The 26,677-nt window shown below is 53.0% G+C and overlaps 1 protein-coding gene across 1 annotated transcript; it reads right to left on the reverse strand.

Annotated features, from left to right (window-relative positions):
• Positions 1–82: 82 nt before the first annotated feature.
• On the reverse strand, positions 83–25,645 carry BOC (BOC cell adhesion associated, oncogene regulated; the record flags this gene model as incomplete). Its single annotated transcript, XM_082009862.1, has 18 exons — positions 83–263; positions 843–1,040; positions 1,658–1,737; positions 2,333–2,559; positions 2,963–3,184; positions 4,935–5,057; positions 5,249–5,354; positions 6,508–6,689; positions 7,477–7,683; positions 8,877–8,987; positions 9,829–9,991; positions 12,748–13,046; positions 13,734–14,006; positions 14,817–15,110; positions 15,544–15,687; positions 16,391–16,537; positions 24,898–25,176; positions 25,561–25,645. The coding sequence occupies 18 exons, from the start codon at positions 25,643–25,645 to the stop codon at positions 83–85; spliced, it is 3,321 nt and encodes a 1,106-aa protein (XP_081865988.1).
• Between the last annotated feature and the right edge of the window lie 1,032 nt (positions 25,646–26,677).

Genomic DNA, 26,677 nt, shown 5'->3' on the forward strand with positions numbered 1-26,677 from the left:
TAAATAGAGGTGTTATACAAAAATAAATACCCATTCTCTTTTTGTCTTTAGAATAAGTCTTTTGCAAAAGGCAGCTTGGTCCCTAGCTGGTGGGAGAATGAGTCTCTAAGGGCCTCAGTGGTGATGGGCTGCTGTTCAGATGTCTTGGCAGGTCCTGACCCAAAGATGTGATCACTGGATTCTGGGGATGGAGATCTCCTCTGGACTGGCAGCAATCTAGTCTTTCTACCTCTTCAACTGGCACCAGACCTAGGCAGCAAGGGCTTCCTGAAAGGGAAAGGAGTAAGAAATTATTACAATGCATACAGAAATGAGAGATGCTGTGGTAGCTTTCTCGTCAACAGTCCACTTTATGAGGACAGGTACTCTGATCAAAGAGGAAGGCCTGCATTCTGAAAGTCCTGGCTACATGGGAGTTTGATCCTATGCTTGCACACAGCAAGTTTGATCCACACTAGGTGGGGTGGATCAGCGATCAGGTCCTAGGGAGATGGATTCACATAATTTTTCAGGGACCTTGTTGTTTTACTGGCAGTCTGGAAAATGCAAAATTAAGGACTGAAGGACAGCATCTCTGCAACCGCAAACAGGTATGTGCCCTTCCAGCAGCACACAGCTCAAGCTTTTGGAGAAATGTGTCCTCTAAAACTGACTGAGGCAATTTACAGTCCCCAACTGCTGCTATGGCCTTTCCCTGCCGCTGTTCTATGCGGTGTTACAACTGTCCTTGCACCGCAGAAGTAAGCATGAACAGAGTCATCAGAAAGGCTCTACAGTGAGATTTCCCTTCAAGATCAGCCTAAAGTGATGAGGTGAAGCAAGCACAGAGTTTTCCAGACCACTGACCTTGGTGGAACAGGGGATCCCGTCGAGCATCCAGGCTGGGGCCTCCCACTTTGCTACCCAGCACTGGATGATGGAGGCCAACAAAGTGCTCTTGAAGCTGAGGACAGTCATCTTGTGGCTGAAGAAGCTGGTGAGTGGAGTCATCTTGGAGACTGTAGAGGAAAGAGCTGTCTTCTGTTCTTGAGTTGGTCAATCTGGGGAGGCAGACAAAGAGGTATTAACAGATGTTTCCTCCTTGAAAGATACGACCTATGTAACATCTCAGCCAGCTGCATCAATGCAATGACACAGTGCATTCCTTAAATGAGGCGAAGAGCAGAAATTGGGAGGTACTTGTGGGATGGGAATGAGGTGATGGTATCCAGGATTCAACATCTAGTGCCACAGGACCTGGGAGGAGTAGTGCCTCCCAGTGGGCACAGGAATAATGAATTGACCTCTGAGCAGTGAGACACAAAGCACCCGCAACTAGACCCTGGCCAGATTCTGGGGCAGCTGTTTATCAGTATCCAGTCATAGATGTTGGCTTCTCTCATTCTACTTTTCTGTCTCCTGCTTTAGAGAAGAGCGAGGAAAAGGGGAGAGGGGGAAGTAGGTCTGGGCCATCTCTATAATTATATTATCCCTCCCTCAAACCATAAGAGGAATGTGCTGTACAAAGAGAATTTAGACAAGGCGGCCAATGCTGGAGCACAGATTTGTTTCTCAAGTGAATTGGGACAGATGGGAGTGTGGCGAGGGCAAGATTCCGTGAGCGGGTAGCCTTGTGGGTCCCATGGGATTGTTCCACCCTCCACAAGCCAGGACTAACCTGGCAGGCTGGTAGTCTTGCTGGGCATTCCCGTTTTGCAGCACTCTCGCCTGCAGCAAGGCGTTGGTCTCCTCGTGTGACTGGAAGGAGAGAGAAGGGGATTCTCAGCGGAGTAATGCCACACAGCAGTGTTAGGAGGTGGGTACTGATCTGGGAGCCACAGCCAGCGCCGCCGTGGGGCAGATTGGTGAAGCTCTTATAGCAGAAGGCAGAGAAAGCTGAAACTGTTTCTTTTGCTACAGAGCACAGTGGAACTGAGCACTGAAAGACTCAATTCATGCTTACTGCTGAATCGATGGGGGATGATGACCAATTTATAGCCTCAGTTATAAATTGTGCTACTTGGCCTGTGTTACTATTTACACACAGAGTCCTCAACACTGTCAGCCCCTGTGAGCTTAGGAACCATTTCCATAAGAGTAGCCTTTGCTCACTGTCTCCTCCGTACTTAGAGCTGCTGCCCCACAAAACCACCTCTTCACCAGTGTTTTGGAGACCTTCTCGTTCCTCCCATGTCTCAGACTCTACTGCAAAGGGGAAATCTCTTTTAAGAAGCCAGTCTTGCCATTCCTACATGCTGCAAAGTGTGCCAGCCATGTCTGGAGAAGACCTCTCACTGCAACAATGGCCTCCAGCTCATTTTAAACAAACTTTTAACCACAGGTGTGGACATACCAGTGGCACTTCATCTGGACTGTAATCTCGGGGCTTGGTGCTTGCATACCCCACTCCTGCAGAGGGGCAGATGCCATTCAGATGTGCCCTGTTAGCGTAGGGCTGCCCATTAACATAGGGATGTCCATTAGCACGAGGAGCAGAGATGCCCCTCAGAGGCACCATGGTGTACTGGCAGGATGATACTAGCAGCCCAGCTCCTGGGAAGCCCATGTCAATGGTTTGCTCTGCAGAGGGAAGAAAAGGGAAGTCTGAGGACAAAACCAGAGGTAACGTTGAGCTTCTTGAAGCTCAGCAGGGATAGTGTCAGGCTATTTTGGCACCCAAAGCACCCTGGGAGATAAACGGTAGAAAGGGGCCCTACATGAAGACAAAGGGAGTGCCCTTCCCTCCATTCTAGTCCCAGGGCTCCTTCTCAACAAAGTAAGCAGGACAAGGAACAAACAGCGGCCTTTGTCTTTATGGGGTTCCACAGGACATTTGAGACTTGCCCTCTGCCCACCCTTTCTCTGATTCCCAGAATGTGCAGCCCTCCCATTTTGGGTGTTTGACTCAACTACACCCAGAGTCAGATCTAACCCACAGGGCAGAGCACGCCTTGTAAATCAGCCCTCAAGAAAGAACCCTTACTCTGCTTGGACCAGGCCCTCCAAAGGCAAAAGGGGATGAAAGCCACGATGAGGAGTACGACAGAGCCCAGCACAACGCCTACAATCAAGTATGGCAAGTCGCTGGAACGGGCCACCATGGCTCCTGTCCCCAGGCCACTGTGCCCACCACTCAGTGGGGGATGCTGCTGGGGGGACACTGTGGATGGTGGAAGACGACCTGGCAGACCAAGAGACTTCCGAGCTGCGAAGGGAAGAGAGAGAGAGAGAGCATGAGCGTTAGACACGGCCATGGCAGGTGGAATAACAACTTGCTCCAGGAATGTCTACGCTGCTGTGGAGTGGACACACTTCTATGGTGGCTTTAAAGAAGCGCTCCTGGATGACAGAGGGTTTCCTAGGCTGATGCATATTGCAGTACAGACAAGTCCTCTGTGCTTGGCTTACAGATCTACCAGGCTCTTGGGCTGCTCAAGCAAAAGGAAAAAGGAAAATAGCTTCTCCAAAACACCCACTTGGACTTAATGCTATCATGACAGTGCAGCTGCTTGGAAGGCAATATGGGACCTCCTTACAACCAAGCACAAGAGTTCGGAACAGCAAGGGGAAGTTAGCCCTTCTAGTTCCAGTCACCATCTATGTGACACCTAGGAAAACAAAAGGTCACTACTTGTTGTTGGGTTTTCTGGCATGGTTTGGGTAGTGGTGGCCTACACAGGCCAAGTAGCCACTCCAGGAGTGGCTTCTGTGAGAAGCTGCTAGAAGCTTCCCCTATGTCTGACAGAGCCAAGGCCAGCCAATGCTCCAAGATGGACCTGCCGATGGCCAAGGCTGAGCCCATCAGCGATGCTGGTAGTGCCTCTGGGATAATGTATTTAAGAAGGCAGAAATAAAACTGTGCAACTGCAGCCGGAGAGAGCAGTGAGAATGTGTGACAGCAACAGCTCTGCAGACACAGAGGTCAGTGCAGAAGGAGGGGCAGGAGGTGCTCCAGGTGCCAGAGCAGAGATTCCCCTGCAGCCCGTGGTGAAGACCATGGTGAGGGCAGGCTGTGCCCCTGCAGCCCGTGGAGCTCCACGCTGCAGCACATATCCACCTGCAGCCCATGGAGGACCCCATGCCAGAGCAGGTGGATGCCTGAAGGAGGCTGTGACCCTGTGGGAAGCCTGTGCTGGAGCAGCCTCCTGGCAGGATCTGTGGAGCTGTGGAGAGAGGAGCCCAGGCTGGAGCAGGTTTGCTGGCAGGACTTGTAACCCCATGGGGGACCCATGCTGGAGCAGTCTGTTCCTGAAGGATGGCACTCCATGGGAGGGACCTCAAGCTGGAGCAGGGGCAGAGTGTGAGGAGTCTCCCTCGGAGGAGGAAGGAGTGTCAGAAATAATGTGTGATGAACTGACCGCAACCCCCATTCCTGGCCCCCCTGCACCGCTCGGGGGGAGGTGCTGGAGAAATTGGGAGTAAAGTTGAGCCTGGGAAGAAGGGAGGGGTGGGGAGATGGTGTGTTTAAGATTTGGTTTTATTTCTCATTATCCTACTCTGATTTGATTGGTAATAAATTAAATTAATTTTTTTCCCCAAGTTGAGTCTGTTTTGCCCATGACTGTAATTTCTGTGTCATCTCTCCCTGTCCTTATCTCGACCCACCAGCTGTTTGTTATATATTCTCTCCCCTGTCCAGCTGAGGAGGGGACTGACAGAGCGGCTTTGGTGGGCACCTGGCCCCCAGCCAGGGTCAACCCACCACACTACTACGCTGAAGGAAATGTGACGGACTCTGCACAAGGGGTCTGTGAGTACCAGTATGGGTATATACGCACCCCGATCCACAGCATCAACAAACCTATGCCTCTCTTCTCCCCAGTGCTGCCTCCATCACCTTGCCTGAGCTTGGACGATGCACCGTGAGGCAGGTACCTGCCTCGCTGTGCTCTGACAGCTGCAGGCAGGGAAGGCAGCAGGCTGTGCTCCCAGAGGTGCCCAGTGAAGCTGGTTACCTTTGGTTTCACAGATCATCACGTTGCTGAACTCGCTTTCACCACCCTCGTTGAAGCATTGCATCTTAATGTCATACGAGGTTTCTGGCTGCAGGTGGCTGATGGAGTGCCAGTACCGATCTCCTGAGGAGGAAGCAAACACAGGGTGTCGTTAGCTTCCTCGGGGAACACACAGCCGCCTGGGTCTACAGCCATGCTAGGTAAAGCAGGCCTGGACAGCAGCAGCAGCCGCCTTTTGTGCACGGGGCTCCTTCTGGCTGTGTACTCTTCCAGGAGGAACCAGCAGCTGGGACCAGTCTCTCAGTATCTCCTACCTTCCACCACGTCCTTCTTGTAGTCGCTGTCATTGTCGCTATCAGTGGGGCGATAGTAGATGTAAAACCCGTGGATGGGAGTGTTGTTGTTGCTGGCTGGGATATACTGCAGGGAATGGGAAGGAGAGCAGAAATTAGCAGAGATGTCCCATGCTCTGTATTGTACTAGGTGAGGAGCAGTGGGGATAAATGGGGTGGGACAGGAGGAAGACCTGTAGGGGCATCTTCCTTGCGTTGCCACTGGTTTGCATAGCAAGTATAAAAAATAGCACAGTAAGCTCCTTCCAGGAGCTCAGTGCTCCCTTATACTCTGACGCTTTGCTTCTCTCAGGTAACAGACAAGCCACGAGTCTGGTCCTGTCACCCCAAGCATCTAGTACTCTTCTCCCTCCAGCAGCCACAGCCAATGCTTCACAGCAAAAATTCCTCAGCAACAGTGACTGAGCTGGCCAAGGACAAGTACACCTTCACCTCGACTCCAGTAGGCTCATGGCTTCCAGACAAGCTGCATCTTGCCACCAACAGGTGACCACAGGAGTCTTATGTTTCTGAAGACAGCTCTGTTTCCCCCCTGCCCCCCAGGGCACTACTGTCCCAGCTCCATGGGTTCTTGCTGTCTTTCACCCAGTATTTTATCAGCTACTGTTTGTGTTTAAATGAACAGCAGTGCCCAACCCATCCTGTAGCAATTTCTGGCTAGAAGCACCTAGGAGAGAAGAGGGCACTGCATCCCTCTGAATCAGCTCTAAGCTGTTGGAAACACTTGGATCTGGGCTTGTGATCCAAAAAATCCTGCCCACTCTTAAATGTCCTCTGAGGTGGACTGCTGTAAATGATTATCAGCACTTAGGACTGCTACCCAGCAAGTGAGAGTGAAGGACATATCTGCTGGAAACTACTGGGACAGACAAAGGTGCTAATGGATTCCAGGAATTTGGCCAGGAGAGCAAGACGCTGCCCCGTGCACTGCTGAACTGCTCTTGATGAACAAAATGGTCAAGACCCTGACGTTATCCGCTGAAATGCCTCCCATGTACAATGTTGGATTCAGACGAGAAGGGTTTCCTAGGCTGACTTCCCCCACTTCTAGGTGACCCAAGCCCAGTCCTCCTCTGCTGGAAGGAGCTATTGGATCCCAGATCCATTTGTGCTGGTGACAGACTCTAGTGGGGTAACCTGGGAGATGTGCAAGCTGGCCAAGTAGCACCCACACACCTGCTTCCTGCACATTCAGAGATCTCCATCCCTACAAACCTTACCATCCACTTCAGCATGATGGTGGTCTCATTGATGGCATCTGTGAAGGTGATGTATGGCCCTGCCACAGGGCGCTCGTAGACTCGGTTGCTGTACCCAGACACCACATATGGCCGTGACGCTGCACTGGGCTCGCTCTCTCCCAGGATGTTCAGTGCCCTGACACGGAATTTATAGGATGTGCCTAGGGGAAAAACGGGAAATAAAAGAGTTGCAGAGATTGGAGTCTTCCAAGACTTCTACTGTCAGCACAGGCCTGACTATGGAGAGGGGCTACATCTTCTCCAGAAGGCAGAGCGGCTACAGAGAGGTTTTGATCTAAGTACGAACACTGAATGGCCAGATTTCAACCATGTGTTAGATGGAGCCTGCTTTTATTTGCCTTCCCCAGTTCCCATCTGGATGGTCTAGAGGTCAGGCAGCAGTTCTGGAGCGTATGCGGGTGGATTCAGAGATGCCTGAAAGGATGTCCTGAGCTGAAAACAGGTATTGGAAGGTGTTCTTCCTCTACTGCATGAAAATTAAGTACATAAACATTAGTTACATTGTTTTACTGGTCTTTAAGTTGGGGTAGATATGTTGCCCTTTTAAGTTGTCCAGCTCATTGTCTTTTCTCATGTGAAGCGCAACGGGAATTGTGTGCCCATCTGTCTTGCCTGTGGCTAAGGAAAGTTCTGTCCTGTCTAGTAAATGGCAAAAACAAATGCATTTAGTAACTGTATCCTGTAATACAGAAAAGCATGCACAAGCCTCCCTGAGGGAGGTCAAATCTATGCTGGTCTTTGCAGCTGGAGAAATTGGAGAAGCATCTGCAGCTTTTCCCCATGCATCTAAGGCTGGAGCTGGAGAGGTTTTGTTTTGCTCGCACATGCCGGGGCTAACTGTGACGTGACAGATGGCTAACCATCCTACAGGGACTGCACAGCTTTCCTACAGACCTCCAGGAAGCAGGGAGGAGAACACCTGCCTACCTTTCTCCAGGCCTGGGATTTCCACAGAGAGGCGAGAGGGAGGAATGTCACTGGTGGCCAGGACCCAGTCTCCCAACTTCTTCAATTTCTTATATTCCACACGGAAAGACTGGATGGGGAATCCACCATTCCCACGGGGGATCCAGGTCACGTACACGGATGTCTCTGATGCCATGGAGATGGTTGGACGGTCTGGTGCCTCTGGAGCTGTGAGGGGCACAGAAGGACATCAGGACATGAAACACATTCCTCTTGCCCTGTTTGGAGGATCCTGTAGCTCAGAGGTATGTGGGTGAAAGACTACCTGCATTGCACCCACCCCGCCATGCTCTTGTAAGTCCTGAATCCTCTCTTCTTTCTGCCTCTTCCTTAGAGCTGGCACCCCAAATCCTCACTCTTTTCAGTTTGTGCCCTGCAAACATCTGTTACTTCTGCTTGCATCTTGCTCCTTTTCCACTCCCCACTACTTAAGTAGGATGAGACAAGGTTTGAGGTGTGTACACCCATCATGGGAGGGAAAGCAGTGAGAGGTGTGGATGCAGGGCTGGAGACAGAGCAAAAGGCCTGGCTGATGTGGAAGCAGTGAGAGCAGCGGGAGACTGACATGGGGGACAGATGGGTCTAGGAGACAAAAACAAGAGAGATTGAGAAGAACCAACTGAGGAGGAAGTAGGGAAAAGTTCTGAACTGTAGAAATGTAATTTGACAGGAAAACAACCAAAAGATGGGAAGGAAAGAGATGAACAGAGCTGCGGAGATGAAAGAAAAGGCAACACATGAATGAGTGTGGGGGATTGAAGGAGGGGAGAGGACTTCACAGCAAGGATAATGGCACTGGTGAACAACAGTAACGGCAGACACAAGGTGGGAAACAATGAACTGGATTAACCAATGCAGCAAAATACCCAAACGGAGCACCCTCCCCACCAAGAAAGGGCACTAACTGCCCCTTGTCAGGGCTTGGCTGAGAGAGGAGGGACCAGGACCTGCAGGGACTTGGTTCTCCTTTCTGCCTCGTGTTTCCCTACCACTCACTGGTGCACGGTAGCTTGTTGGTCCCGTGCACTGCACGTTCACAGTCTGCACGGCAAGGGCTTTCTGAACCCTCCGTGTGAAACTCAGCACAAGACAGAAAGTTTCTGACAAGCCCTTGCATTAATGGCAGGGACAGACAGTGGGATCAGCCTGCTCTCCTAAGACAGACTGCCTGCCAAGTGCAGTAACAGGGGTGTCCAAGAAGGACCTCTCCTCCTCAGGAGCTAGAGACCACCCATCCAGCTTTGCACAGTCTTGCTTTACCCAGTGGAGTCTTCAACCCCAGCACGGCCTGGCCGCTGACACCCACAAGAGATCCAGCACCCCTCGCCCTCTCTCCTTGCCCAGTCCAGGGAGGGCCTTACGGGACAGACGGCTGTTGTCGGCCTGGTTACTGCTCTGAGTGCTCGTGCCTGGGTCATCCCTCTGGATTTGCTGCTCTTTGCTGGCAACAATCTCTGGTTTTGGGCGCCGGCCTGTGCAGAAGGGAGAGGTGGCATCAGTCACATGGAGACGTGGCTCAGAGTTAATTTTTTCTGTGGTGAGCAGAGAAAATATTCCCAGCCACAATGCCAAGGTACATACTCTCTGGACTCAAATGGCCCTAGGGGTTCAAAGCACTCAACCTGCAGGCAGCAACTAAAGCTAAAGGGGAAGGTTTGTTAAACTGTTAATAGGTCCCCCTCATATTTCATTTTCTAAAACTTTTAATTGGTTTTCTTGAAATGTTGCTAGATTTCTGCCTGAGAAGGTAGTAATTAGCACAGGTCGGGGGCCTGAGGGGAGATGCGAGCAAGCCCACCACCATGGGGAAGGCTGCTACTTAGCGCAGACAACTGCAACATCCTTTTAGTGGCAAAGGCAGCTCAGCACCAAGCAGACTGTGTGGGAAGGCCTGGAGTTTCCTTTAGCGCAGGACAAGCTTTTAAGGACAGATTAGACAAACACCTGTCGGGAACAACCCCCACAGGCTGATCCGGTCTCCAGGCAGAGGATGGATTAAACGACCTCCTGACATCCCTGACAGACCTATTTCGTATGGTTCTGCAGGTGTCCAACTGAGACACTGAGGGCGGAAGGGACTTACTCCAAACCAGGCAGAGGGGAAGACCTGATTTTCCCCATTGCATTTCAGTCCCACCCTTCACTTTCCCTTCTGACAGAGCAGCTCTAAGCTGAGGGCAGATCGGTTTCCAGAGCAGAAACAGCCCCTTTGTCCTAAGGCTGGTGCCTGTGCCTGAGGGCTGGGGCAAGACATCTTGGAGGGGCCCTCCCCTAACTCAGAGCAAAACACCCAAGGAAAGGTTTGACCTTTACCAGTCCGGAAGGTCACCATGGCTGTCTGTCCCTCGCCAGCACAGTTGTGAGCGGCCATCTCCACCTCGTAGAGGCTCCCAGGGTCCAGCCTGCTGAGGGTCAGGCGGTGCTGCGAGGCTGGGACGTCCCTCACTGCCCAGCTGTCCGAGGCATTGGTGACCTGCTGAGAGACCAACACAGGCATTGCAAAGCTGGGGGCAGGCTGGGCTTCTGGCCTGCACCAAACTCTGAAACTTTCATGTCAGGTTGTGTATCAACCAGGGCTACCTTCCCTGCCCGGAGGTCAGTTCCCTGCCTGCAAAGGAGGGAGATGTTTCCGGCCTGATTTTGCAAAGCTGAAGGATTCAGGTATAAGCAGGACAAGTCATCAAGCACCAGGGTGTCTTCTTGATCCCAGAGGTTCACTCAGCCCCGTTCTGTCCACTGGTCCCCTCTGATACCCACTGCCCCTCAACATGCATAAAGCTCTGGAGCAGGCGTGCCCACAAAAGGCAGCATTAGCCAGAGTCTCGAGCTGCTTTAGGAGCCAAACCTCTCCTGCAGCCCAGCTGCTGAGCTTCTCATTTAGACACTGGCCATTTCCATGGGATGAGGTACCCTGGCACCGCTTTGGTCACCTGGACCTAAACCATTTGACTAACAGCTATTTATGCAGTTTTATCCAGCCTCACCACTGGCACTTTTGGGCTGAAATGAGGAACCGTAACATTTGAGCACAGGTTTCTGCAGGGAAGAGCCCGTGTATGGCCGTGGCACCCAGAAAGGCTTGGAAATACAGTTTGTTTTTCAGTGATGCCCCAATGCCCCATGCAGAGAGGGAGGGCAGGTGGGACCTTCCTCCTTCTCCCCAGCTGCAAGGATAATATTTTTGCAGGCAAAAAGGCAGGACACTGAAGTGACCCGGTGCCGAAAGGAGCATTAGCAATGCAGGCAACGCAACAAAACGGAAATGCCAAGACTCTGCCGTATCATTCATCTTCTCCAAGCGTTTGACACTGACTGATTAATGCCTGCCTCGTTTTATTTTTATGCCTGAGCCCGCAGACTTGTGAGGCCAGGGAGGGGAGCCCTAAAGACTGCTAATATCCAGGAAAGAAAAAGAGATTCTGAAGAAACAAAGATAACGGCTGCGTGGCATCTGACTGCTTGCAGGCTGCTGAGATTTTAGGGACAGCGTAAGAGCAGGGAAAGAGAGACAGACACAGATATTTTCCAGAGGAGAAGCAGACCCTTGCCCAGTACTAATGTAAGTCAGTAGGTTTTACTTTACTTATAGCCATTTTTCACACAAAGAGCCTTTTCTTTTGTTGCTGAATTGATTCCTTCCCTCACTGCACACATGCTTTTCCAGTCAGAGATGTCAAAACCAGATCATTATATAATTTGATCCTAAGGATCTCTGATAGAAAGAGACTCTTTCTAAACAAGTTTAAGGGTTATTGGGACTAATTCCTTTCCACACAATCCTTAAACATCCCAAGAAAGAGCCTCCAGCTGAGAATTTGGACTACACTGAAAACATATTACTGCAAACTGCAGTGACCCACGGTGACCTCCATTGCCCTACAGCCCCTTCCAGGTGAAGCGCTGAAAAACAAATAAAATATGGACCAACTCCAGCCTGCAAGTTAAGATTGCATGCAGAATTGGTAGTTACATGATACACCATTGGGAGACAAATCTCTTCTTGGCAGACAACCAGAGCCAATAGTCTGGTGAGGCTTTTGGCATATGTTGGTTTTTATTTAAGCTTGCCCTATTGTGTTCTTGTGTTGGCATCTTCTGCCTTTGTTTTAAAGGGCTCTTTAAGGAGATGGGTTAGCTGAAACTCTCAGCTTAAGTTTTGTTTAGAAAGAAATCAAGGATGTGTAGGGATTATAACAGCCTCCCATTATACCATTTTTTCACAAAATCAAACAATTCCAGGAAAATAGATACATATATTCATATATAATTGAAAATGGTGCCTTGCAGTGGCTGGGAATCCAAAACATGCCAAATCTGGAATGTACTCAAACCCCAAAGCAAAGTCTGCCTCTCTACTGCAACTTCCTGCCTACCCAAAGGAAATACAAGTGGCAAACAGATAAATCCAAGCCCCTTTTTTCCTCACTTTTCCCCAGAAAAATGAGAAGAGATGCTCTACACCTCAAAAGCAGAATTTTTTACCTCAACAATGCTTCACTATTTAGAGAAACAGCTCTGCCTGCACTGTGCCCGTGGTGCTGAGAAGCACCGCAGAGGGCAGGAGCCCCTGTGCTCGAGCAGAGCTCGGCAGTGCACCATGGGTTCAAGCTGTGCCACCAGCCAAGAGACATGCTCGACAGCGCACTGTCTTTCAGCTTCCAGAATAAAACCGGTGGATGAGGACCTTCCCAGAGGATTTAGCATGGCTATGATGGCTCTCTGCCAGCTCCTCACAGTCACTGAGCATGGGTGCTCCAGCGCTGCTGAGCAGGGCAGGTACATGCAGCAGAGAGAGGCTGCTGCTCTGTGTCCTGCAGCCTGAGCCTTTCAAGGCAGAGGTGTCCTTGTGGCTTGTGCAAAGGTGAAAGTATTACAGAACAAGGCACGGAGCAATCTGCCCTCAGGACTTCCTACTTGTGTAAGCAACACACCTGGGAATTGGAAGCTCTTCAGCCTGGAAATACACGTGTGTGCATACACCCTCTGCGCACTTAGCCACTATGGGCTCCTCTTGGACAGCCTGGCAAACCTCCTCTCGGAGCCTGTGCTCATCACACCTCAACAGGATGAGGCTGCAGCTGAAGAGGTCCCACCAACCAGTGCCACCGGTGAGCAATGGGTGCCCTTGCCCCAATGCACTTGCTCACGAGGTGTGAAAATGTGCAGTGAAGCCACCAGCCCGCCTGTGGAATGGCACAGAGGAAAGATGGGAGCAGGGCAAAACAGCAATACCTTGCGATGCTTCACCACATAATAGAGGATGGGGGCTCTGCTGTCAGGCCGGGGTCTCCACACCAGATCGTAGCTGTCTGTCTTGGATGTCCGGGGAGAACTGAGGATGATAGGGGCCTCGGCTGGAGACACCAGCTCCTTGTTGGCTGCACACTGTGGAGATGCTGCCAGCGGGGTTGTCACAGGTTTTGACAGGCCAGCTTTATCCAGGGACAGCTTTAAGGCACTGTCCCTGGAAGGTGGTGTTGGAGGTTGAGTCGAGCCCAGCTGGGCTTCTCGCCCAGGGTTGAGTGTAGCTCCTGAAAGACAAGGTGTTGAGGGAGGGTAAATGCCCATCCCAGTCTATGGTGAAGACAGAGCTATGAGCCCCTTGATCCTCCCAGAAGACCGGCGCAATACACCCATTGCAGCACAGGTACCAGGTCCTGTGCTGCCTGCTGTGCCACTCAAAAAGGTGTTGGCAACAATCTCTCCTTCTCCAGCTGTAAACCTAACACACCCCATTGGGGCCTTTCTGAAGCCCCTTGGCTACATAGGGCTTCCTCCCTCTCTGAAGCCCCTCTTACCCTGGGTAAGTTCAGCAGGGTCCCAGGAATCAGGTGGTACCCCTCTTACCCCAGGGGAGTCCACCCACATCAGTATTTACGCTCTTGCTCAGCCGCAGGCTCAGAGGCAGAGAGCTGAGTAAGCCATGGGGTAAGACACTACACCCAGATGTCCTATGCCTCTCACGTAGGGATAGCTCACGTATGCACACGTGGCACTGCAGTAGAAGCAAAACCGCTACCACCTGTTCCTACAGGGACATATGGAGATCCCAGTCAAAAAAGCACGCCAAGTGGAGGGTAAAAGGGAGGGAAGAGCAAGACAGACCAAGCACAAGCGGGAGGGTTACACACAAACTTTCTTCTCCTGCTCCCCCTGCTCTTTCCCTGTCTGTTAGGCTCTGGGATTGAATGGTCACAAGCATGGAGAGGGGGACTTACCCGGCCGGGCTGTCCTTAGTTGCACCATGGCTTGTGCGCTGCCGACCTCGTTCTCTGCCATGCACTGGTATATGCCGTCATCCTCGGGCCCCACGCTGACCAGCCGCAGCACTCTGCGGGAGAGCCGGAGCCGGTGGCTGGCGGCGAGGGGGACAGCATTGCGCAGCCACATGACAGAGGGCTGGGGGTTCCCTCGCACCTCGCAGGTGAATTTGGCACTCTGGCCCCAGGGAATGATCTGCTGGGACAGCTCCATGGTGACCTCCGGGGGCTCTGCGTGGGGTAAAAACACGGTGGCTGAGTGCCACTTGGCAGGGAGCAGGGCACTGCCATGGCTTTGCACCTTCCTCTCTGTCAGGGATGAGGGCAGAGTGATGGATCCTTACCCCATCCCCATGTCCCATTCCCTTTGTGGGGGCCTGGAGGTGTCTGCTTCATTGCCCCTTCCCTTCAACATCCACATGAAACACAAGGAGAGGTGGCCCAAGGCCATCTGCTCCTCTCAGATGACAGCAGCCACCTACAAGTCTGAGCTGAAACGCTATTCTTGTAAAGATTGTGCCAAAACAACCTATCAGCACCTGGATGAAATGCAATCCAATAAAACATAGGCTTAGCTTCCCTAATGTTTGTGAGAAGGGGAAGGATGCATGGTAGAAATATCTAAGGTGTAGTATCCCTTATGTTTCCCACCCCACAGAGAACTTTCCTAGAGAACAGAGCAAAAAGCAAGTCACTCTGATGTCTTTCCTATGCCAATGTCAAATACATCTAAGAAGCAGCCAGTCCTCCACTAGACAGTGGAGAGTTAGAGCAAACTCAGTGCCACAAAGGACAAGAGAAAAGCTTCTGCAGGGTAAGGGAGGATCCATCATCTCCAGCTCATGGTGGGAGCCAGGAAGGAGGAACCACCACCCTCAAGGAAGAATTCATCCCATCTCCTAGAAACTGGAACTACAAGCAAGGGTTTGCCTTACACTGTGGTTTGTCCAGGGAGAGGAAGCATACAGTAGCACTAGTATTCTCCCCTGAAAGCAGTAAAGTCCAAGCCCTTCCTGAAACAAGGGCTACAGCAGCACTCACCGAACACCTGCACGTTGTAGAAGATGAATGCAGCTCCGGCTTCCCCAACCCCATTGTCAGCCGTGCAGCTGTAGGTGCCTGAGTCCTCCTCACTCGTGGAGTCAATCAGGAGGTTGCTGAGCAGGAAGCGTGTTTTGTTGTACGCAGAGACGCTGGAGCCATCCTTGGCCCAGGTGACCCGCGGCGGGGGGATCCCACTGGCGACGCACTCCAGGATGAGGCTTTGGCCCTTGGTGACAATGATGGTCTGAGCTTCGGGGGGGTAGATTATCCGGGCTGCCTCTGCTGTGGAGCCTGGTGAGGAGAGGAGGAGGAAGGAGGTGGGTGAGAAGGAAGGTGGCTGGTGGGAAAGCACTCTGTGCAGAGTGCAGGTAGGGGTAATGGTAGGGCTAGCACTGCTTCCCTGTGCTGCAGTGGATAAACGGGAAGGCAGGCCAAAAGGAACATTCCTTAAGGGATGCATGTACACAGCAAGTGGTTTTGCCAAAGGGCTAGGGGCCTTTGCTCGTCCATCACTGAGAACAAATCCTGAGGAGGTACGGCAACCCCAGGGTCGCACACACATACCCCAGGAGCAGACTTTGGGGCCTTCTGCTGCTGGAACGGAGTTTTTCCAGCAACTGATAATGTCAGTTCACACAGAAAACCAGCTGCAATAGCACTGGTACATGCTCCCAGCGCTGGAAGTGCTACAGAGAAGACATGCAGTGAAGGGAGAGCAGCTTACGTCTCACGCGCAGCCTCTCACTGGAGACCGAGGTTTTCACCTCTTGTGTCACGGGGTTGTAGGCAGCACATTTGTAAGTCCCCTCATCCTCTTGGCTGGCATTGACTATCTGAAGGTTCCCAGATGGCATGATAAGGTAATTGTCTGTAGGGAGAGAAGAGGAGGTGGCATGTAGCTATAAGACATGTCCAACCTCTTGAAGAAATGCAGTGCCCTGGACAAAAGGTGGACAAGTGGGAAGGGAAAAAACAACACGATAACACTGACAGCACTGAAATGACCCCTTCTGGTTCAAATATTAGGGGAACAATCATAGAATCTTTGGGTTGGAAGGGACCTTTAAAGGCCATCTAGTCCAACCTCCCTGCAGTGAGCAGGGACATCATCAACTACATCAGGTGGCTCAGAGGAACAATTTTGCAATAGTGGGAGGAGCAGAGCCTTAGGTGAAGCTAGCTTGTCACAGGTATGGGCAGCAGATGGAGTGAAGCTGCACAATTCAAATTCAAATTTTTGAAAATTTCCCCAAATTCAAAAGTCACCTTTATCCAGGCGGGGTTAAAGGAACACTTTACACCAATATGGAGGTGCCCGATGAAGAGTGACATGGTGCATCACCTAGTTCTACTTGTTTCCTCTTCCACAGCTGGCGTTACACATGGCTCCCTAGTGCCAGGCAGTGGAGGCATCAGGGAGAGCAGAGACCTGGCAGAGACCTTAAACTAACCTGTACTCAGACAGGCAGTGAAGGGACAACAAGGAGGCAGCAGGCAGAGGAAGGGCAGGGCAAAGGGTAAAACCCGGTCCTGGGAGGGGACCCAGCAGGACAGACCTCTGTGGCACTCACCTCGGGAGGCCTCTAGCCACTCCTGCTTCACACTGTAGCGGACCTGAGCCTTGGGGTGACTTTCGGGCAGGTCGCAGGCGATCACGGCTGTGTTCCCTTCATCCACCTCGATCACATGCTGGCCGTCAAACTTGAAATCTTTGAGATCTGCAGAGAGAGCAAACGACAGGGAACCTCAGTGGCTTGCTCAGCATCCCGGTGTCAGCTCATCCTCTGCCTGCGGTCCTGGGGCTGTTTTATTGCGGTGCCAGCAGAGGACCGCTCTGTCCCTGGCAGCTAGGGAAACTGGACTAGTTTCAGAGCCTTATTTCTTTTCTCTTCCTCCTTCCTACAAAATGGATAACTTAAAACACAGCTTCTGGAGAAACCGCCTGCTCCACGGCTGAGAAACTGGGTGTGAAAAATCCTGGCCTGAGAGTAAAAAATGAGCCAACTTACTGCAGCTCTGAAGGGCAGCCAAAAATGGTCCTTCTTGCCGCTTGCTATTTCAAACGCGGCTGCCGTCCTGCTACCGAGAAGCTAACTTTGTAGCTGTAACACAAGGAGCCCAGCCTGCTTCAAAGGGTGCTCAGATACTGGGTGACACAGTGGGAGAAGGTGTGTGAGCGCTGGAAGCTCCCAGAGCTGCCCTGAGCTCCTCCAGCGCCTGAGCAATCAGTGTCTCCGCTCCAGGCACTCTCGCTCCCATCAAATAGCTCACAGCTGAAGGCTGCTGGATAACCATGAGGCTTTGTGTGTGCCCAGTCCAAAGAACAGGGACTTGCAAGGAAAAGCAGTTCCTCCTCTACACGGCACAGCTGCCCCCCAAAGCAGCCATGAAAACACCCCATAACAGCACGTGTCCCCCTGCGAGGCTGTGACAGGGGTGCTCCCCCGGCGGGGCTGATGCAGGCAGCAGGAGTGGGAGCACAGGGGCAGGGGGGAAAAGGGCCCTTGACTTTTTGTTTTCTTTTCCCTGTTTTTCAAAGCAGGAGCAGAGGACTGCGGTGACACCCCGTGCATCCGGCAGGGCAAAGAGCACGCCAGCCTGGCCCCACCAAGCTTCCCGGAGATGAAACTGGTCCCCTCGTCCCATGGGCACGATGGCAAATCTTTCCGGGACGCTGCAGGCTCAAAGTTTGTCTTGGTCAGCCTGTGCTGGGAGGCAGAGGGTTTTGTGCCAGGAAAACCCTCCCGCGCACACATTTTTACGGTGCCGTGCACCAGCCCAGGCGACCACTAGTGACAACTGCGCATCCCACAGCTGGCCACAAGTCACGTCGTCACATCAAGGCTCAAGCCGGCCCATCTTCCCCAGGACCCAGCACTAACACATGTCTCCCGAGCAGCATGCCGCTCAATCTGGACGAGACCACACTCCCTTTTCAAAACCCCACACTAAGGCATCCCGTTGCATCCCTCGCCATGGCACGGTGCGGCCACGCGCTGTCAGCAGCTCCCTCGCCCCTCAGAACCCATCCTGGGACGTGGCGCCCGCGACCTCGGGCCGTTTGGAGAGCCGGGGGGAAGCAGGAGGGCTGGCGGCGGGTGGACAGCAGGCAGCCTCCCTTGGCAGCCCCGGCTGGCAGAAAAATGTGTTTTTGTTCTCTGGGAAATGCAGCAGCCCTCCAAGAGTAAAAGACAACTCTGGCTCCAAGCTTCTCCCACCCACAGTCATGGAAAAGTGACATGAAATTTCTCAAGCAGACTTTCTGATTAAAGCAAGATCCTTTATGGAGTTTAAATAAAAAACAGCTCTCTTGGCAAGGCAGCGAGAAAGCCTCCCCGAGCGCGGCGCGGAGGGGCTGCCGGGCGGCTGCTGGGGGAGCCAGCGTTCCCGGGCCCAGATCTGAGGGAAGGGGAGGAGGTTGAAAAGAAAAGGGGAGGTTTTGCAATGTCATAAAAATGATTTGCAGCGAACATGCTTAATACTTTTGGAATTTCTTGGCATCGTTCAATTAAAAAAAATAATAATAAAAAGAAGGAATACGGGTGAACTTCAGAAATGTGATTAATCCTTTAAGACAAGCCGAGGAGGGGAGCCATGTTTCCACTGGGTATTAAAGCCAGATGAAGGTTAACTCTTAACTTGTGAAAAGCTGGCAGCGCCTCATGCTCCTCCAACAACGAAAGTTACTGCTGAGGAGGGGAAGGGTGCTGGATATTTTCTCCTCTTTGCTTTTTATACTTGATCAAGGAATAAAATAGTAAGAGCCACAGAAATGGAAAGAGGTGGAGAAGAGGCGAGAGCCCAGTGTCTGCCTGCCCTCATCACGCATATTTCTCCGATCAACAAAATATAAACGAGCATCAGGAAAATTAATGTGTGCCTTGGTGGTCTGGATTCATCACAGCCAAATTAAGATTTCAGAGCCAAGGCATAGGCTCCAGCAACGCTGGCAGGGATCTGCACAACACACACACACGTGCATGCATGCACAGACCCCAAAGAGGAGAAGGGGCCCAGGAGCCCCGAGGAAGAGCAGACCCACTGCCCCGGCACAGCAGAGCCCACCAGCAAGCACCACACTCTCAGAGATGGAAAATGATGTCCCCGTGCTGGGGGACCCCCGGGATGACGGCGGGCTGGGCAGACATGGGGGTCCCTCACGTGCAGCCCCCCTGACAGCAGCTCAGCCCACCGCTCTCGCAGCTGTGAGCGCTGCAGCCCCATGGGGGGGAGTGAGACCCCCGGCTCTTCCTGCCTTCCCCTCCCAGCCCGGCTGCAGGGCACGAAGGGCGAAGCTGTGGCCAGAGGGGGAAAGGACAGAAGAAAGGGATCCTGGGGTGCCTGGGGGAACAAGAACTGGGTGCTGCAGAAGTGGAGCGAAACCAGCAAGGGAGAGGGGAAAAACATCAGGTGGGCACTAGGACAAACTATTTTCCAATACGCAAGTGTACGAGCTGCCTGCCAAACTACTCCCCTAAATTCCTGCTCCCCCTCAGTGAACAAGACTGTGTTATTTGCCAGCGGGTTTTGGCCACGGGCAGCCTGAACCGCCCCGCTCCCTGCTGGTACGGGCGCATACAGCCATCCATTAACACCAACGGGTTGGCTGGAGCTCGCAAGGGGTGGTTGGGGGCACCGCTGGCCCCATGGTGGGGGCACCCCTGCATGTGGGGCGAGCCCCTCTGTTCACAGATCCCTTTGCGCTTGGCCTCAGCGTGGCAAAACGGAGGCTGGCATGCTGGGCTAGGACACACAGTTTTGCCCTGGGTGCTTGAAATGAGTCCCTCTGAGATGTGGGGAGCCGCGCGTTCCTCCTCCCACCAGGCAGTGCAGGGAGGAGTGGAGGAGAGGGTCAGTGCCGGGGGGGATGCAGCACTCGCCCCTTCGGCTGCCCAGCTGACAGCAGCCATGCCCCATGTCTAACATGCAATTTGCACCCTGGGTCTAACTCCCACCACAGCTGGCAGAAACCACATCCCCTCTCCCTGGCTGGGTTTTCCTTTTCATATGGCAGCGCCCTCCGTGCCAGCCCATGTCCTTGTCCTTAAAAGACATGCTTGATCACAGGGAAGCGGCAAGTCCTCATCCACCAGCCACCGGCCAGGAGATGCTGCGGACAGACAGACAGAGCACTGCCAATCCCAGACATGCCGGGATAACGGGGCTTCCCCCCCCCCTTTTTTTTTTCCCCTTTTTTCCTTAGAAGGGAGTGCAACCAAAGGCCATTGCTTGTGTCTATCTGCGCCCCGCTCCGAGGCGCGATGGGGCGAGCCGGGGCACGGGGAGGGTCAGCCCTGTGGCTAGCTGCGTCGCTGTCATCGGGGAGGGAAACCAGCTGAATCCCAGGGCTGGGGGCCAAGCAACGAGGCAGGCGAGACAGACCGGATTAAATGAATGGGAGACCATAAATAACTTTGGAGAAGAAGCAATAGTAAATAAAACGCTGGCCCTCAAGGTGAAAGTCCTCCCTGCTGTAGAGAAGTGTGAGGGAGGGAAGGGAGGGACCCCAAGAAGGGGAATGGGGGGGTCCTCCAGCATGGGGGCAGGCATCTTCCACAAATCCCCCCTCAGCTGTCAGAGCAGCCTGGGATTACGGCTCTTGCTCCCCATCCAGCCAGCACCGGAGGAGCCTGGGCACCGGTGCTGTCACCACGAGCCCCCTCCTGCCTCACCGGGACAGACGCAGCCCCCGGCCTCCCACCTGCTCACGCACCCCCAAGCACATCCCCCTCGCCATGGCCCCAGCCCCACTCACCCACGTCGCCCCAGGCCCATCGCACAGTCCTCGTGCCACAGCTCCCCCAGCTCAAGAAACACCACCTGTGTTTTCCTTCTCTCCCCTCCTCACGCCACCTCTGCCCCCGGGGCCAGAGCCCCCCGTGCCTGCTCAGCAAATGCTTTTCCAACACGCAGCCGCCCCCGTCCCTCCCTCCCGCCATCGCCTCCAGGGAGCCATCAGAGGAGAGGCCCAGGCAGAGGAAAATGAATGGGGTTGTCTTCAGAAAGCAGCTGCAAATTCCTGGGGGATGCCCAGCCCGACCCGGCGCAGGGTCACTGCCCATGAGCGCCGCGCGCTGGGGCCCCGGCTTCCCCCCTCCATGTGCTGCCATGAAGCCGATGGCCGCCCTCGCTGAGGCACCAATGGAGGGTCATGGGGCAACGAGCCTCCCTTGTCCCACCGCGGCCCTGGGAAACAGGTGCCTTCCCGCACTCCTCTCATACCCGGCCACGGGGCATACACTGGAGCAGGTGGAGTCCCGTTGCTGCACCCCTCATCTGTTTTTTTGTTTTCTGTTTAAACGTCACAGCTATCCAGGTCAGGCTGGCTGTTGTGCTCGCTGCACTGATTTTCCACGCACAGCCCAGCGCTGGGAGTTGCGCGGCTTTTGCCACCTCTGCCCACCGGCTTTGCTCCAGCCCCACACTTCAGCTGTCCTGTGAGCTCCACCGGGGGCTCTTGATCTTCTGAGCCTTTTGCTGCTGCAGGACCAGCGCACAGGGCCATGTTCATGTCTCTGGTGGATTTATCCGGCCCCACCAGAGCCCGCTGCAGCCACACCTTTTTCATATAGCACGACCGCGCAGGAGATGGGCTGGAGCAGGGCTTCTGGCATGATGGCAAAGTTGCCACCTGCAAGCAGGCAGAGAAAATACCTTGCTCTTACCCGTGGCTCTCAGCCAGGCTTAGGGCCTGGCTTGGAAAACCAGGAATACCACTGCCCCAGACACTCAGGGTGTCTCGGACTCCAGCCCATCGCTGCCAGGCAGAAGGGCTGCCTCAGGGCCATGCAGGGCTGATCTTGTGCAGCACGGCCAGGCCAGCAGTGGTCAGCAGATACCTACGTGCACCGATGTGCTACAGGCTGCCAAAGTCGAGTGGGATCCTGAGGCAGCCGGTCAGCTCTAACTGGACTCAAAAGTGCCCAAGCAATGCCTGAAGTTCTGCTCCTTTTGTTGCTTTAGGAAATCTTCCCCTTTCTGCAAATCCCTCCTCCCTCTACCCCTCGGCTATACAATAGCTATTTTATCTCCGACGGAGGAATTAAACGCTAGTTTCAACCAGCCCTCTGAGTTAGGGAGAGCAGAGATGGACTCGGCGTCGCTACGCCACAGACGGGAGAAGGAGGTATCGGTCCCAAGGCTACAGTGTGGCTGCCAGCATGGCAGTGATGGTTATCTCTTTGCTGACTGTCAGCAAAGCACAAGGAGGCCCTGAGGGACTGGGCATGCACAGCCTGGGGCACGCACAGCCTGGGGCACTCGAGGGTATTTCCTCCAAAGGAGGAGGAGAGAAAGGAGTGAAAATAGCCTAAAAGTTGGTCAGCTGATGTTACCTACACACCTCGAAACCCAGCAAGACACTTTTTCCAATGACTCCAGGTCCTCTTCCAAAATAAACCTAAACCTTGAAAACATTTCCACACCCCTGCCACTGCTTTCATTCACGTTCTCATTTCACTCTCCCCCTGGCCCCCCAAAATAATTTTTGGATGGGGCTAAGATTTTCAGAGGGTTTTCTTTCAGCCCAGCAGGTGATCTGGAAGAGATGTATGAACTGCAATGCCAACCTGCCAGGGGTTTCCCTCTCCACCCACAAGACCATGGTCGCCACTGAACCAGGCCAGAGCTAGGCACTCTAGAGGAGGTCTGGAGCAGGAGTGAGACCCCATGACACAATCTCCTACCATAGCTTTTAAATCCAGTCCCACCACAAATCAGTGCCTCCTGTTATTTCACATCACTGCAAAGCCACTGTTGCAAGCAGCCTCCAGCTTATGAACATGAAACTTGTTATTTGAACGCCTCCAGAAGGTTTCTCTCCTACACCTCCAGCCCCATGTCTTTCCTGGGCTGCCCTCTGTCCCTCTTCACTCACTGACTGCCAAGTCTTCCCCACCTGGGGGCTGCTCTCTATCGCCCAAGGCTGTCCAGGTGCGTGGGACGTGGCCTCTGCCATCCCCAGCTCCACTTGAGGACAGCGGCGCTCCACAATGATTTAGTTGTTTGCTCAACCAATCTCTGGCTCCAGTTTGTGAGCTCCACTGAATGGTGCTCCTGATCTCCCCTCAGCAGTAGTGCCTTTGCCACAGCAGGGACCGCAGCAATGGGCAAGTTCCCCTCTTTTGCACCCCCATCCCCAGCTGCAAAAGTTGTCAAAGGTTCTTTGGCTCCTGAAGAAGACTGAGGAATTACTCAGTTATGATTTTGATTTGCCCTGAGGGATGTGGTGGGACCTTCTGGTGCTCTAGGACCTGTTTCCCATCCACCACTGATGCTAGACCAAAGCAGACAGATAGGTCCAACAGCCTTGCTTTGTCGCAGGAAACAGAGCTGGTGGTGGTGGGTTGGGGTGAAGTGAAAAAAAGAAAAGGGGATCAGCCTTAGAAGGAACTAATCAGGCTGAGGAGCTGTGCACACCCTGCTTTCCTAAATGCAAACCATGCCCTTGGTAATCCCCTCCACCTCTCCCCTCCTCTCCTTTCCTCTATCAGGCCACCAGTGCACACAGCCCCCTTTCTGCTCTGGAATGTGTTCTCCGAAACTTAATCTCAGCACGGGGCTCAGGCCAAATCCCCCGATAGATTCAGCCCTGTGACAACCCCCTCCCACCCTGCTTCAGAGCTCAGCAACTCTCCCCTCGCTTTCCCTCTCCTCCTCCTCCCACCCAGCCTGGCCTAAACATTTCACTCCTGATTAATGTATCAGTGACAAGCCAACAGCTCTTGGCTTTAAAGCAAAGCCAGCCCCCACTTTGCACAAACATCTTCACTTCTTCACTTTCTTAAGACTTAGCCCCAAACTCCCCCTTGCTGGGATGACGAAGCCCTTTCCACGCCCAGGGGCTGTCACTGCCAGGGGACGGCGGTCTTCTCTGCATGCACTTGCTCCACCAAAAACTGCACAGGCCTCCGAGAACATCAGACTCTCCGTTGCCAAAGCAAGGGTGGTGCACGCAGAGCCACCCCATTTCGAATCAGGCGTGGGCTGCCCTTTCTCAGATGCATCCAAATACAGCACTTTCTCACATTTGAGCATAACATCTGGCCAAAACGAGGCACCCACAAGAGAAGTTCCCCACTCTGAGACACCCCCTCCCACACACACACACACGCATCTCCTGGGTCTGTGGCCAGTGCCAGAGGGCAGCAGCGAGGAGCACGTAAGCCCAGAGACAGAAGCAAAGTGGCTCAGAAACAAGGTGGCTCTGCTGCCATGACACTGCAACCTCCTAGGAAGAGGACAAAGCCCTGGAAGGGGGAGCACGCCCTCCTGGGACCAACAGCAGTGGTAATGAATACAGCCTCCTGCCCCTTAAAGACAATAACCTCATTAGGAGTGCTTTTAGATACTCTGCTGTCCTGTATCCACCTCCTGCCGACTCCTGCGCCTGCCTTACCAAACGAGGACAGCACAGCCTCTGCTTTCAGCATTGCCATCCAACTGTTCTCCCGCCATCCCCTCCCTCACCTTGCATTTTGGCAAGGGATCTTCCCAGTGGCGCAAAGGACCACCAGCCACTTAATGCAGATGCTCGGGAGCACCTCCTCACCACAACCAGGCTAACCTTTCCTTGCTGTGAGCGTGGGGGCTGGTACTTTGGCTACGATGAAGCCAGGGGCAACACAAAAAAAGTGCATGTCCCACCACAGCACAAGCATGGCAAAGGACTTCACTTTCTGTGAGTCAGGAAGGCAGGAAAACTTAGCAACAACCCTGCAGAGGTTTGGCCATCAGTACCAGCAGGTGCTTTTCAGTAACCTCAATCAAGAGGCAGCATGACAGCTCAGGAAACCAACCATGCACACAAACCACACCACTCAGGTATTTCCTGCTCTTTGTGGTCTTGCAAAAACTGTCTCTGCAGGATAAGTCTGCATCCTACCATGCAGGAGGACCGCTTGGGTCATCACTGGGCTACAATATGACAGCCAGTCCACAACCAAAAATGCTACAAAATGGCCTAAGCCAAAGGAGCTCTCCCTTGATGCCGGCGTGAGCAAGTAAGCGTGAGTCTCTCAGGATGCACGAGTGATGGCCCAAGCAATGCAGGGGATGGTGGAGGACTAAAGCTACTCACTAGCTAATGTGACCACTGCAGGGACACTGGCAATGACTCCTTCAGGCACACGAGCAATGCACTGGTATCGCCCCACAGTGTGGTTGCTGAGAGCCGTGATGACAAGTTTTCCTCGCTCAATGTGGATACCCAGCACCTCGTCCGATCCAGACAGCTCCTTCCCATTCAGTCTCCAGGTAAGGTTCACTTGGGGGGGGTCCACCACACACCCCAGGCTGACTGGGCCCCCAAGCTTTTGGACAATGGAGACAGGTTGCACTGTGACCTGCAGAGATTCACCTGCACAGAGGGAAAAAATGGGAATAAGAAAGCTCTGTGAGACTCAGCAAAAGAAAGGGCAGAGAAAAAAAACTGCAGTGCTGGTACATTCTGCATTACCCATCGCTGCTGCACGTTCCCCTTAGCTCCCCACACACCCATCCGAGCGCTTGGAGATGCACACCAGCCCCATTTCTTCTTGGCACCACCAGACAGAGATGTCCAACTCTGACTGTATTCCCTTCTCCACTCGAGGAGTGTTTGAACTCAGACCTTTAGTCAAGGCTACTGAGGAAGCAGCAGAGTGAGAAAACCACTTTGTGCTTGAGGCATGGCTGTGCTAACCAGCATCAAAGCAAAACAAACAAAATGGAACAAATGGATTTCTTCCGAACAGAAACTCACTCAGTTTGGCAAAGCAACTAGCGGCTGCGACGAGGAGGCAAGGGATGGGGGACATGGGTCTCTTCTTTCCACGTGTCATTGCCATCCCATGCAGTGTGTCCTGGGGCAGAGGCGCCCAGGGAAGGGTCCCATAAGCTGCCTCAGGGGATGCAGTGGAGGTGTGGCAGTGGATTCCTGTGGATGACAAGAAACACAATGGATGAAACTCTCAGGCCTCCCTCTGCTTTCCAGCCCTGCCTGGCTTCTGCACCAATATCCCTAAACTCCCAGGGATTCACCGAGCTGGTGGCCTGAGGAAGCTACAGACACTGATGCAAGCACTTCCCTTCTCCAGCCTCTCCCCTAAGCATGGTTGTGGCTCTCCCAAGACATCCCATCCTCAGCTCTTGGTACAAATCTACCTGTGTGCAGACAGATACATACTCACTCTCCTTCCCCGTTTCAGATTTGGCACAGCGAATGCCTGTATTGTGCCAGCAACGCACACCAGGCAAATTTCAGGAGCAAAATACAAACATTTCCAACAAAGTGTCACTGGAGATATTCACTATGTGCTGCTGCCACTTCTTGGCTGTGTCTGGAATATATTCTAGCTTGAACACAAAAGTAAATGAGTAGTACAAGTCCTGAGCTAAATGAAAACAGAGGTGATCCTGCAGTTTCACAGTCTCTTCCTGTGACACTGGCCATGTTGCTACTGGGCATACATATTTTTCAATCCAGAAGTGGAGGGAACACTTTCTCAGGAGAAAAGAAATGCCCAGTTGTAAGTTTGTTTAAATTCAGCACAGTGGGCTGAGGGTGGATTACACTAATTTGGCATAATGTACCTTTATTCTGAACTAAGAGACCCAATCTATAGGAAGATTTCAGATTAACTGTTCTGCCTGAAATGCACTGCCTATTTTGAGTTGAACTACCCTGGCTGGACAAACCCCCAGGTTCATATTCGAAAGCATCAACAACCTCCAAAAAACCTGAAGCCCAAGACCACCCATCCCAACCCAGGTTGCTGAGAAGTACACTGCAGCAGCTGTTTTGGAGAGACTGTCATGAATGAACACTAAAGCAAACAAGCCAGGTCAGGGGGATTAAAGAGCTAAGTGGCTGCACCAAG

This window comes from Phaethon aethereus (assembly GCF_964289735.1).
Source record: "Phaethon aethereus genome assembly, chromosome: 1".
Lineage (NCBI taxonomy): Eukaryota > Metazoa > Chordata > Aves > Phaethontiformes > Phaethontidae > Phaethon > Phaethon aethereus.